Source organism: Gasterosteus aculeatus, chromosome 16, assembly GCF_964276395.1.
Source record: "Gasterosteus aculeatus chromosome 16, fGasAcu3.hap1.1, whole genome shotgun sequence".
Lineage (NCBI taxonomy): Eukaryota > Metazoa > Chordata > Actinopteri > Perciformes > Gasterosteidae > Gasterosteus > Gasterosteus aculeatus.
In genome coordinates, this window is record NC_135704.1 from 18,581,738 (window position 1) to 18,596,408 (window position 14,671).

Consider the following 14,671-nt stretch of genomic DNA (forward strand, 5'->3'; position numbering starts at 1 on the left):
TTGGACAGGGCCAACAAACTGTACATATGGTTCACAGAGCAGATGTGTTATATATATATATATTAAAGAAACATGACTCAGCAGAACCCACACAGACCAGCACTCACTCTGTTTGCACAAGAGCTGAAGTCCGTCCTTCAGTGCAGTGAAGTTGTCCTTCAGCTGGTTTCTCTCTGCAGACACTGAGGACAGCTTGTCTCCACTGACCTGGAGACGCTCCGTCAGGTTGGCTTTGATGGAGGAGAGTTCTGCAGCTGAGTCATGAAGACATGAAGACATGATATAATACATCACTGTTGTGGTCTCTTTGCCAGATCACTCCTCGACCAGTGAATCTCGGCCGCTCTACGCCTTCTTCTAACTGAAGAGTTGTTTTGTATTTTCTGGTTTTTGGTACCTCTTGGTACTCTATCCTCTCCCTCCTCTGCCTGCAGGACTCAGCCACCACCGCTCTGATCACCTCCACCGGACCTTCCCCTCTCCCGTAAACCATCTTCATTATTAAAGAAACTTATACCCCGACTCTGCCGTCCTGTGTCTGCTCTAGTGTCCAGCTCAAACCAACCCTAACATCTTCCCCTCCACCTCAACTGTTCCATGAAGAAAGCAAGATGGCCGCCATGTGCGGACGTTCCACTCCGTTGGCCAATGCGGACGTGGCATCCAGCCATTATATACATTTATGGTTAATATTGTGCATCATCCACAAACCCAGTTTAATCAGGAGAGACTCGGTCCGAATTGAGAAACATTTATTAAACATCCTAAATCAAAATCTAAACCGGGAGGATCAAGGGGCCGTGATGCTGAGTTCTGCTCGCCAGAATCCCCCTCTGGAGTCCAGACACTGGTGGTGGTGGTGAAGAAGGGAGTTGATGAAAACGAGTGGACGAGTGAACAATGCCTGATAGCTGCTGGAGGCGCCTGGAGGTGGAGGAGGGTCGGTTTCGCACTGAAATGACACGTCTTCCTTCTAGAACTACCGCTTAAGCTCCATAACGCTCGGCCACGTTGGTGGCAGCGGTGGTTCTTGTGAGCCGACTACGGGCCGTGACGGCGTGAGTGCGCACTTCCTTAGCTTAGCTGTCTCTGTTTAGCTAGCCAGCTGAATCCGCTCCAGAGCGTTCAGCGCCACTGTGTGCGTGTTCAGGGAGTGGCCTAGGGTGGCACGGGCCACCCCTGAAATCTGATTGCCCCCCCCAAGTGCCACCCCAATATCTTAAAATATGATTGGCTATATGCCCAGTCAGAGGCGGGCCACGGCCCTGAATGTCAACTGCACTCTTGTTTAGAGTTGCAGTTCCTTCTCTATGTAGCCTGCAAAAAAAAAGGCGCCAAGAAGAAGTTTGATCGACAAACCTACAGGTGAACCAAAATGGTAAATTAATGCTATGCCGACACCTGGGTGTGGGTGTGTGTGTGCATACGCGAGTGTATATGTCTGCGCAGGCGCTCCTGCTCACACTTCATGCCCCCCCTGCATACGTCAGTGCCCCATTGGTGCCACCCCTATCAAAAATGTCTGGACACGCCCCTGTTCAGCGCCACTTGAGACCTGCTCCGTGCGAGGCGAGGATGTGGTGTCACATGCAGGTGTAGGAAAGCTGGAGGGACGACACAAAAGAGGAAAAACTGGCGGTGAAACCTGAAATGAAGAAGAGACAAAGAAAAAACAAAAGACTGTGCAACGAAACATGGAGGTTCAGTCGAGAACGGCTGGTTTATGATGCAGCCAAGAAGATGATGCATTGCACTGATCGTAGGACGTAAGTGTCAGGATCCCACCAGCTTCAATTATCGTGTCAATAAACTATTGAACTCACCTCACGGCTGTCTCCTGTCCCCCATTCGTCTCAGTAAGACAGTGAAAAGTAAAGGCCTCTTTTACTAAATTGAAATTATTTGCATTCTGAAGGTTTTGTCACATAAGCGATGTTCATGTTTCCCTTTGGGCTTTGTATTCCATCCTTTCTTACCAACAGGTGGAAGACACCATGGCGTCCCTTCATGATAGGTGTTCAGAGGAGGAATGGAGGGGTTAAAATGACAGCAGACAGTATATTTAAAAAAATAAAATAACAGGAAATGCCCAACTGTCAGGCACATTTTCACACCTTCCGCCGGAAAGGGGCCACTTATATACTACTGTTAGAAAATGGGGGAACTATCATGCACATACACGCACATTTTCACACCTTCCCCCAAAAAGGTGCCATTTATATACTAACCGTTTGTCACACAAACAACACGAGACTGAAACGAAACAAAAATGAACTTCAGAGCCAGCAAAGCAACTTGTGACTTTCTCTTCTATCTTCAATCCATCGTTCTGATTGGTTGACAGTCACGGTGGGTACATGATTGAGTGATAATGTACAGTATCAGTATCACTGCGCACTCAAAGTAGCAGGTTAGATTTTGCGCAACCGTTAGTTGACATTTCAGCTTTTAGCTCGGTGGCGATCGCCGAAAAGAGACCAGAAATCCCACAAGTGATCAGTTTGGGGCAATGCAAGCTTTCGCAACCGAATAATTAAGGTGGACGTCATGAGGATGTGAATGAATGAGATGGTGCGAGATCTTGCAAGGAGACCCAATGCTGTTTACGTGCACCTACGGGGACTAATTTCCTCTAGACTTCTGAAATGCGATACGCAACCTTTGGGGGCTACAACTTTTTTGTGCTGAAAGGCAGCTATTTACTTACTATTCATAATTTCGCTGGTAACCGTATTATAAAAGACATAATTGACCTGAGGCAGTACTTTATCTTCAATAATGTTGCAATAATGTGGCCTTGCTCCGATAGCTCTGTGATGACATACTGTAAGGACCACAGAGAGCCTTCATACTAAAGACACACCTCTTCAGACTCTACCTCCACTAAAAGACTAACAAATTGAAGCACTTAAATTTTACTTATAACGGCACTTATCTATAACAAGTTGTAAATTGGCTTTTTGAGGAAATTGCACTTTCTCTTTCTTGTTCTTCTGAGTTTGTACCCTTATGGTTGAATGCGCTTACTGTAAGTCGCTTTGGATAAAAGCGCCAGCTAAATGAAACGTGATGTAATGTAACACTTCGGGGGCGTTGTCCCTGACGATAAAGTACAGCTTCTCGTACCTTATTGCTTAAAAACAGTTTCCTCTTGTTGGTGTCAGTTGATGCTGCAGCTCTGATCCTCTAGGAAATAGCCTCCAATCTCAACAGTGATGGAGGATTTATATGCAAATGTAGAATGTGATAAACCTGTCAACTCCATCCCAAGGACTAATCAGACAGGTGAGAGTGTGAACTGATGTGTAGTTACATAAAGTGTGTTTATTGCATTGATCCCTGTGTTCACTGGTCTGAACTGTGAGACAGTGAGCAGACTTCATTGCAGCTGCTGTATTTTATGTACATATTTGGCTTTTCGCACCTCTGAAAACTGATCCTTCCTCAAAAGTCACTATTCATGAGCTGAAAGCAACGTCGCGTTCATCATTTGACAGCTGGTTGTCTTCACAGCGATGGACGAAGTCTACGCCAACGTTGAATACGACAAGTCTCAGGTTTCCATAAGACCTTCAACACCTGCCCCAGGTAAGAATGATCAGTCTGTGCATCTTCTCCTGACCAGCGTGCTGACTGGTCTTCATGTGTCCAGGTCCCAGCAGCCCAAGGAGCAGACCTCATGTGGCTGTTGCCGTCTCTCTGGGGCTGCTCAGTATCCTCCTGCTGGCTGGACTCGTCTGTCTCGGTGTCCTCAGTGAGTCTGGTCTTCATCCAACCTGAGATTTGAGAGAGTTCAGGTTGCTGGTTGTCATGACAACATTTGCTCAGTATCTTTATTATTTCCTGTGATAAGATGATGGGATGTTTCTGTAATATAGAACACAACAGTGATGTATTGAATCATGTCTTCATGTCTTCATGACTCAGTGCATGCATCAGCTGCTGAACTCTCCTCCATCAAAGCCAACCTGACGGAGCGTCTCCAGGTCAGTGGAGACAAGCTGTCCTCAGTGTCTGCAGAGAGAGACCAGCTGAAGGACAACTTCACTGCACTGACCCAAGAGAAGGACGGACTTCAGCTCTTGTGCAAACAGAGTGAGTGCTGCTTATGCAGAGTTTATTTCTTTTATAGAGATATTATATCTGGTCTACAGTCTGTTGTCCAAGCTTTATTAAACATACCACACAACTGTACATTTGACCCTTTCCTCCAAGTTCGAGTGAGTCTATTTTAGAGCTGTGTCAAAGTGTCCAAATTTTATGATTTAATTATGGCTTTTATCTCTTCACTTCAACTGCTTCCTGAAGTCCTTTCATACAATAAATAATTGTTGTAGTCAAGTGTGAAGAGTCTTACAGACCTTCAAATTAGGGAACTGAGCAAAGGCGGCTGGTGGAAAATGTTCTAGCGCAATCGAATACATTTCAGAAACATACCAGGTTGTTCTAATACAAAACAAGGCATCGAAAACACATTACTACAGTTAAATATTTAATATTCATTCACATGAACATGAAAAAAACCAGCAACTGACTCTTCTTATTTTTGTCATCCTCACAGGCAATTCAGTATAATATAATATATGTACATATCAAATAATAATGCGTATGATTTAATGCGTAGGAATTTTATTAAGTTATTTAAAACAACCAGAGTAACAATGTGTAATTGTGTCTTGGTAGTAAGAAGTGATGCACGTTGGACACAGAGATGCAGAACAGGATTTCTAAAATTAGAAATGGAAAGTCAAAAACACCCACAATGTCCTCATTTTAGGACTCTCGTGTGACCTTAAATGTTCCTTCTTTTGACAGAGAAAACGTGTCCTGAGGGGTGGAGGATGTTCGGTCCCTCCTGTTATCTTCTCTCTACACGGGATGGTTCCTGGGAAATTGGCAAAAAGGACTGTGGAGACCAAGGAGCAGCTCTGGTGATCATAAACTCACTTGAAGAACAGGTAGGTGGTTATTAACGCGTCATGATGACGTCATCCACCAACCCAGGACGCGCGCAGCGCTGCAGCGGTGGTTCTTGTGCACCGACTGCGGACCGCGACGACTATTTTACGCTTCGGCTTCGTTAGTTTAGCTCAGCTGTCTCGGGTTAGCTGACTGTTAGCTGCCTGTTAGCTGCCTGTTAGCAGGCTGAAGCCGCGCTGCTTCACAGAAACACGAAGACACGTTTAAAGACCGTCGGACCTTTCTGCTCTGTTCTCTGGCGACGGCACGCAGCGTTTCCTCGGCTGGATGAGACGCTCCGTCACAAACGCGTCTAACGTAATAAACTCATTGCAGGTTCTGAAGCCAAGAAAATAATGTATTGCACCGATTGAAGGACGTTAAGGGGTCTTTAGTTGGGACAGTGGAAACAATAAAGGACCATGAAGTGTCAAAAGCATTGCAAGTAAACAGACAAAGACAACAAAGTGTTGCGTTTAGGTCCCTGGTCCTCATGAAGTTGTTACACCTTTGCCAATTTGTTAAATTGCCTTGCAAATAAATGCTTTGCTATTTGTTAAAATCCAAATCCTTTCATGTAATGATTTTTCACATGTCATTTATATGAGCGCACACAAACACTTGTTCTTGGTCCGGCTCCTCCGTCACATTTTACAACCCGTTGTGGCCCGCGAGTCAAAAAGTTTGCCGACCGCTGCTATAGACCTGTCCTAGGAGGGACATCTATAGACCTGTCCTAGGAGGGACATCTGATGGACAACCAAGTACTGCAAGCTAGACTATTATGCAGTTGTAGACACAACACAGGGGTCCCTGGGCCTGAGAAGGGAAGAAAAGGAGCTTAATATGACTATTAAATGTGACTAAAACTAGACTAAAACTAATTACATTTTAGTCTAGTTTTCGTCGACTAAAACTAAGAAGGATTAAAATGACTAAATGTGACTAAAACTAATATGCATTTTTTGTCTAACGACTAAGACTAAATCAAAAATAGCTGCCAAAATTAACACTGCATCCCACAGATGTCTGTATGGCAAGAGGCACGGTTTTTATAACCTGTATATAAAGGCACTATTTGCCGTACTGTCCTTGGCTCATATCTTTAGTCCTTGCCTCACATCTTTAGTCCTTGGCTCACATATTTAGTCCTTGGCTCACATATTTAGTCCTTGGCACACATCTTTAGTCCTTCGCTCACATATTTAGTCCTTGGCACACATCTTTAGTCCTTGGCACACATCTTTAGTCCTTGGCTCATATCTTTAGTCCTTGCCTCACATCTTTAGTCCTTGGCTCACATATTTAGTCCTTGGCTCACATATTTAGTCCTTGGCACACATCTTTAGTCCTTGGCTCACATATTTAGTCCTTGGCACACATCTTTAGTCCTTGGCACACATCTTTAGTCCTTGGCTCACATATTTAGTCCTTGGCACACATATTTAGTCCTTGGCTCACATCTTTACTCCTTGGCACACATCTTTAGTCCTTGGCTCACATCTTTAGTCCTTGGCTCACATATTTAGTCCTTGGCACACATCTTTAGTCCTTGGCTCACATATTTAGTCCTTAGCACACATCTTTAGTCCTTGGCTCACATCTTTAGTCCTTGGCTCACATATTTAGTCCTTGGCTCACATATTTAGTCCTTGGCACACATCTTTAGTCCTTGGCACACATATTTAGTCCTTGGCTCACATCTTTAGTCCTTGGCTCACATATTTAGTCCTTGGCACACATCTTTAGTCCTTGGCTCACATCTTTAGTCCTTGGCACACATCTTTAGTCCTTGGCTCACATCTTTAGTCCTTGGCTCACATCTTTAGTCCTTGGCACACATCTTTAGTCCTTGGCTCACATATTTAGTCCTGGGCTCACATCTTTAGTCCTTAGCTCACATCTTTAGTCCTTGGCACACATATTTAGTCCTTGGCTCACATATTTAGTCCTTGGCACACATATTTAGTCCTTGGCACACATCTTTAGTCCTTGGCTCACATCTTTAGTCCTTGGCACACATCTTTAGTCCTTGGCACACATCTTTAGTCCTTGGCTCACCTCTTTAGTCCTTGGCACACATATTTAGTCCTTGGCTCACATCTTTAGTCCTTGGCACACATCTTTAGTCCTTGGCTCACATATTTAGTCCTTGGCTCACATATTTAGTCCTGGGCTCACATCTTTAGTCCTTGGCACACATCTTTAGTCCTTGGCTCACATCTTTAGTCCTTGGCACACATCTTTAGTCCTTGGCTCACATCTTTAGTCCTTGGCTCACATCTTTAGTCCTTGGCTCACATCTTTAGTCCTTGGCACACATCTTTAGTCCTTGGCTCACATCTTTAGTCCTTGGCTCACATCTATAGTCCTTGGCACACATCTTTAGTCCTTGGCACACATCTTTAGTCCTTGGCTCACATCTTTAGTCCTTGGCACACATATTTAGTCCTTGGCTCACATATTTAGTCCTTGGCTCACATATATAGTCCTTGGCACACATCTTGAGTCCTTGGCACACATCTTTAGTCCGTGGCTCACATCTTTAGTCCTTGGCTCACATCTTTAGTCCTTGGCACACATCTTTAGTCCTTGGCTCACATCTTTAGTCCTTGGCTCACATATTTAGTCCTTGGCTCACATATATAGTCCTTGGCTCACATCTTTAGTCCTTGGCACACATATTTAGTCCTTGGCTCACATCTTTAGTCCTTGGCACACATCTTTAGTCCTTGGCACACATCTTTAGTCCTTGGCTCACATATATAGTCCTTGGCTCACATCTTTAGTCCTTGGCTCACATCTTTAGTCCTTGGCTCACATCTTTAGTCCTTGGCACACATCTTTAGTCCTTGGCTCACATCTTTAGTCCTTGGCACACATCTTTAGTCCTTGGCACACATCTTTAGTCCTTGGCTCACATATTTAATCCTTGGCACACATCTTTAGTCCTTGGCACACATCTTTAGTCCTTGGCTCACATATTTAGTCCTTGGCTCACATCTTTAGTCCTTGGCACACATCTTTAGTCCTTGGCTCACATATTTAGTCCTTGGCTCACATCTTTAGTCCTTGGCTCACATATTTAGTCCTTGGCACAAATCTTTAGTCCTTGGCTCACATATTTAGTCCTTGGCTCACATCTTTAGTCCTTGGCTCACATATTTAGTCCTTGGCACACATCTTTAGTCCTTGGCACACATCTTTAGTCCTTGGCTCACATCTTTAGTCCTTGGCTCACATCTTTAGTCCTTGGCACACATCTTTAGTCCTTGGCTCACATCTTTAGTCCTTGGCACACATCTTTAGTCCTTGGCTCACATATTTAGTCCTTGGCACACATCTTTAGTCCTTGGCACACATCTTTAGTCCTTGGCTCACATCTTTAGTCCTTGGCTCACATCTTTAGTCCTTGGCACACATCTTTAGTCCTTGGCTCACATCTTTAGTCCTTGGCACACATCTTTAGTCCTTGGCTCACATATTTAGTCCTTGGCACACATCTTTAGACCTTGGCTCACATATTTAGTCCTTGGCACACATCTTTAGTCCTTGGCTCACATATTTAGTCCTTGGCTCACATCTTTAGTCCTTGGCACACATCTTTAGTCCTTGGCTCACATATATAGTCCTTGGCTCACATCTTTAGTCCTTGGCACACATCTTTAGTCCTTGGCTCACATCTTTAGTCCTTGGCTCACATCTTTAGTCCTTGGCACACATCTTTAGTCCTTGGCACACATCTTTAGTCCTTGGCTCACATATTTAATCCTTGGCTCACATCTTTAGTCCTTGGCTCACATCTTTAGTCCTTGGCTCACATCTTTAGTCCTTGGCACACATCTTTAGTCCTTGGCTCACATATTTAGTCCTTGGCTCACATATATAGTCCTTGGCTCACATCTTTAGTCCTTGGCACACATCTTTAGTCCTTGGCTCACATCTTTAGTCCTTGGCACACATCTTTAGTCCTTGGCTCACATCTTTAGTCCTTGGCTCACATCTTTAGTCCTTGGCTCACATCTTTAGACCTTGGCTCACATCTTTAGTCCTTGGCACACATCTTTAGTCCTTGGCACACATCTTTAGTCCTTGGCTCACATCTTTAGTCCTTGGCACACATCTTTAGTCCTTGGCTCACATCTTTACTCCTTGGCACACATATATAGTCCTTGGCTCACATCTTTAGTCCTTGGCACACATCTTTAGTCCTTGGCTCACATCTTTAGTCCTTGGCTCACATCTTTAGTCCTTGGCTCACATCTTTAGACCTTGGCTCACATCTTTAGTCCTTGGCACACATCTTTAGTCCTTGGCACACATCTTTAGTCCTTGGCTCACATCTTTAGTCCTTGGCACACATCTTTAGTCCTTGGCTCACATCTTTAGTCCTTGGCACACATATATAGTCCTTGGCTCACATCTTTAGTCCTTGGCACACATCTTTAGTCCTTGGCTCACATCTTTAGTCCTTGGCTCACATCTTTAGTCCTTGGCTCACATCTTTAGACCTTGGCTCACATCTTTAGTCCTTGGCACACATCTTTAGTCCTTGGCACACATCTTTAGTCCTTGGCTCACATATTTAGTCCTTGGCACACATATTTAGTCCTTGGCACACATCTTTAGTCCTTGGCTCACATATTTAGTCCTTGGCTCACATCTTTAGTCCTTGGCACACATCTTTAGTCCTTGGCTCACATATTTAGTCCTTGGCTCACATCTTTAGTCCTTGGCACACATCTTTAGTCCTTGGCTCACATATTTAGTCCTTGGCTCACATCTTTAGTCCTTGGCTCACATATTTAGTCCTTGGCACACATCTTTAGTCCTTGGCTCACATCTTTAGTCCTTGGCTCACATCTTTAGTCCTTGGCACACATCTTTAGTCCTTGGCTCACATCTTTAGTCCTTGGCTCACATCTTTAGTCCTTGGCACACATCTTTAGTCCTTGGCTCACATATTTAGTCCTTGGCACACATCTTTAGACCTTGGCTCACATATTTAGTCCTTGGCACACATCTTTAGTCCTTGGCTCACATATGTAGTCCTTGGCTCACATCTTTAGTCCTTGGCACACATCTTTAGTCCTTGGCTCACATCTTTAGTCCTTGGCACACATCTTTAGTCCTTGGCTCACATCTTTAGTCCTTGGCTCACATCTTTAGTCCTTGGCACACATCTTTAGTCCTTGGCACACATCTTTAGTCCTTGGCTCACATATTTAGTCCTTGGCTCACATATTTAGTCCTTGGCTCACATATATAGTCCTTGGCACACATCTTTAGTCCTTGGCTCACATATTTAGTCCTTGGCTCACATATTTAGTCCTTGGCTCACATATATAGTCCTTGGCACACATCTTTAGTCCTTGGCTCACATCTTTAGTCCTTGGCACACATCTTTAGTCCTTGGCACACATCTTTAGTCCTTGGCTCACATATATAGTCCTTGGCTCACATCTTTAGTCCTTGGCACACATCTTTAGTCCTTGGCTCACATCTTTAGTCCTTGGCTCACATCTTTAGTCCTTGGCACAAATCTTTAGTCCTTGGCACACATCTTTAGTCCTTGGCTCACATATTTAATCCTTGGCTCACATCTTTAGTCCTTGGCTCACATCTTTAGTCCTTGGCTCACATATTTAGTCCTTGGCACACATCTTTAGTCCTTGGCTCACATATTTAGTCCCTGGCTCACATATATAGTCCTTGGCTCACATCTTTAGTCCTTGGCACACATCTTTAGTCCTTGGCTCACATCTTTAGTCCTTGGCACACATCTTTAGTCCTTGGCTCACATCTTTAGTCCTTGGCTCACATCTTTAGTCCTTGGCTCACATCTTTAGACCTTGGCTCACATCTTTAGTCCTTGGCACACATCTTTAGTCCTTGGCACACATCTTTAGTCCTTGGCTCACATATTTAGTCCTTGGCACACATATTTAGTCCTTGGCTCACATATTTAGTCCTTGGCTCACATATATAGTCCTTGGCACACATCTTTAGTCCTTGGCACACATCTTTAGTCCTTGGCTCACATCTTTAGTCCTTGGCACACATCTTTAGTCCTTGGCTCACATCTTTAGTCCTTGGCACACATCTTTAGTCCTTGGCTCACATCTTTAGTCCTTGGCACACATCTTTAGTCCTTGGCTCACATCTTTAGTCCGTGGCACACATCTTTAGTCCTTGGCTCACATCTTTAGTCCTTGGCACACATATATAGTCCTTGGCTCACATATTTAGTCCTTGGCACACATCTTTAGTCCTTGGCACACATCTTTAGTCCTTGGCTAACATATTTAGTCCTTGGCTCACATATATAGTCCTTGGCTCACATCTTTAGTCCTTGGCACACATCTTTAGTCCTTGGCACACATCTTTAGTCCTTGGCTCACATCTTTAGCCCTTGGCTCACATCTTTAGTCCTTGGCTCACATGTTTAGTCCTTGGCTCACATATTTAGTCCTTGGCACACATCTTTAGTCCTTGGCACACATCTTTAGTCCTTGGCTCACATATTTAGTCCTTGGCACACATATTTAATCCTTGGCTCACATCTTTAGTCCTTGGCTCACATATTTAGTCCTTGGCACACATATTTAGTCCTTGGCACACATCTTCAGTCCTTGGCTCACATATTTAGTCCTTGGCACACATATTTAGTCCTTGGCTCACATCTTTAGTCCTTGGCACACATCTTTAGTCCTTGGCTCACATCTTTAGTCCTTGGCTCACATATTTAGTCCTTGGCACACATCTTTAGTCCTTGGCACACATCTTTAGTCCTTGGCTCACATCTTTAGTCCTTGGCTCACATATTTAGTCCTTGGCACACATCTTTAGTCCTTGGCTCACATATTTAGTCCTTGGCACACATCTTTAGTCCTTGGCTCACATATTTAGTCCTTGGCTCACATATATAGTCCTTGGCTCACATCTTTAGTCCTTGGCACACATCTTTAGTCCTTGGCACACATCTTCAGTCCTTGGCACACATCTTTAGTCCTTGGCTCACATCTTTAGTCCTTGGCTCACATCTTTAGTCCTTGGCACACATCTTTAGTCCTTGGCTCACATATTTAGTCCTTGGCTCACATCTTTAGTCCTTGGCACACATCTTTAGTCCTTGGCACACATCTTTAGTCCTTGGCTCACATCTTTAGTCCTTGGCACACATCTTTAGTCCTTGGCACACATCTTTAGTCCTTGGCACACATCTTTAGTCCTTGGCTCACATCTTTAGTCCTTGGCACACATCTTTAGTCCTTGGCACACATCTTTAGTCCTTGGCTCACATCTTTAGTCCTTGGCACTCATCTTTAGTCCTTGGCACACATCTTTAGTCCTTGGCACACATCTTTAGTCCTTGGCACACATCTTTAGTCCTTGGCACACATCTTTAGTCCTTGGCTCACATCTTTAGTCCTTGGCACTCATCTTTAGTCCTTGGCACACATCTTTAGTCCTTGGCACACATCTTTAGTCCTTGGCACACAGGTGCAGGTGATTGGACACAGGTGGAAACAATCCGACAATCACAGGGTATGACAGGACCAGACAGGAAGTGAAGTTTCCCGGGGACACGAGTGGCAGAAAACTACAGAATAAGACAGGAAGTGCACCACACCGTGACAGCAACACCTGACAGACAGAAGAGTGTTAATTAAGCAAAGCACTTTCTGGTCATCGCTAGGCGCTTTCCCCTTTTGGTGACAATGCCGTCAATGTGCTAAGGGCACCACAACTGTTCGTCCAACACGACACCCGGTAGTTTGGTGCTCTGAACCTGTTGTATTGGTAAACCTGACATAGACAGATGAAGCTGTGTGGCTTCCCTCAGCATATTCTTTGAGCCAAAAACTATACTTTTAGTTTTAGAAATGTTCGGGGATAGTTTTCATCAGACACTCTCCAAGTCTTGATTCAAAATGTTCGCAAGTTTTAGTTTGTTGAAGCACTGCTATACAGCGTTGTGTCGTCAGCATACATTACCATTTTAGCACTCCTAACGTATCTACAGTCAGACAAACTGCCATTATAAAAGACATATTGCGATCCCTCAGAAAGATAACTGACCATCCAAGAGAGGGCCATGACGCTAAATATGTGACTTTTAAGTATAGTAATCATAATATCATGGTCTATCACATCAAATGCAGGACTAAAGTCAAGCAAGACTGTCCAGATCATTTAATTATTGTATCGGCCTGTCATTAGTTAGCTGGGCAATAGCCTTTGCTGTCGAGGTGAGTGATTCTGTCTGTATGCATGCATGCAAGTGATGAGTTTATTCCGAATAACATAATCCTGCATTTGTTTGACGATTTTCTCCAGCTGGGGAGTATACTAATTGGACGGCTATTTGCACTTGTGAATGCTGATTTCTTTTCTGATTTCTTTCTTTCTGCACATATCTCATTTAAAAAGTACAGATACTTTTTTATAATTTTATTGAAAATATCAAAGGTTAGATGCTCAGTTTTTCACCCAGATGGTAGAAGCTCATTGCCAACAGATCAAAGCCAATTTGTCTTAAAGCTGCATTCTCTGTAGTGACCAGCAGGGGGCGACTCCTCTGCTCCCATAGACGTCTATGAGGAAATGACTCTACTTCTCTGTAGTGACCAGCAGGGGGCGACTCCTCTGCTCCCATAGACGTCTATGAGGAAATGTCTCTACTTCTCTGTAGTGACCAGCAGGGGGCGACTCCTCTGCTCCCATTGACGTCTATGAGGAAATGACTCTACTTCTCTGTAGTGACCAGCAGGGGGCGACTCCTCTGCTCCCATAGACGTCTATGAGGAAATGACTCTACTTCTCTGTAGTGACCAGCAGGGGGCGACTCCTCTGCTCCCATAGACGTCTGTGAGGAAATGACTCTACTTCTCTGTAGTGACCAGCAGGGGGCGACTCCTCTGCTCCCATAGACGTCTATGAGGAAATGACTCTACTTCTCTGTAGTGACCAGCAGGGGGCGACTCCTCTGCTCCCATAGACGTCTATGAGGAAATGACTCTACTTCTCTGTAGTGACCAGCAGGGGGCGACTCCTCTGGTCCCATAATAGTCTATGAGGAAATGACTCTACTTCTCTGTAGTGACCAGCAGGGGGCGACTCCTCTGCTCCCATAGACGTCTATGAGGAAATGACTTTACTTCTCTGTAGTGACCAGCAGGGGGCGACTCCTCTGGTCCCATAGAAGTCTATGAGGAAATGACTCTACTTTTCTCTTGATTTATGCCCTCAATGAACATCAAGTCGTCTTCAATACAGCATGATGTTCAAATACAGCTTTATATGAACAAATAAACGCTCATGAAATATAATTTCATTGATTATATATAAAATATACAAGCTTTAATGGGTAATTCTACACAATTATGTTTGAATGTGATTCTGAATGGAGCACTTTTACCTTTATTTGAGTAAAGATATGAGTACATCTTCCACCTCTTACTACACCTGCTCCTTTTTTTTTATATATATGCTACACTTTATTGTTTTTAATCTCTATATTCTGTTATGCATTTATAATTTCATTACATTAGTATTCATCCCTATATTCTTTATATTTGTCAATTCTGATGTAGACCAGAAGATAAGTCATTTTCAACTATAATGACATTAAAATAACATTGAGCTAGTATTACAAATACATTCAGATTGTTAAAATAAATCACAGTAAATTTCCTTAATAGGTTTAAAA

The 14,671-nt window shown here is 43.8% G+C and overlaps 1 protein-coding gene across 3 annotated transcripts in view; it reads left to right on the top strand.

Annotated features, from left to right (window-relative positions):
• The window catches only part of LOC120833615 (C-type lectin domain family 4 member E), a 31,197-nt gene that overhangs the window by 15,307 nt on the left and 1,219 nt on the right, over positions 1-14,671 (top strand). The window contains exons 2-6 of one of the 3 annotated variants that reach the window (XM_078090846.1): positions 435-3,285; positions 3,514-3,588; positions 3,653-3,754; positions 3,940-4,095; positions 4,816-4,958. In XM_078090846.1, the coding sequence (XP_077946972.1) occupies positions 3,216-3,285; positions 3,514-3,588; positions 3,653-3,754; positions 3,940-4,095; positions 4,816-4,958 (546 nt within the window). In that variant the 5' untranslated portion in view covers positions 435-3,215. Of the gene's footprint in view, positions 1-434; positions 3,286-3,513; positions 3,589-3,652; positions 3,755-3,927; positions 4,096-4,815; positions 4,959-14,671 lie in introns of all 3 variants that reach the window. The other 2 variants (XM_078090845.1, XM_078090848.1) reach the window with 2 other exon arrangements.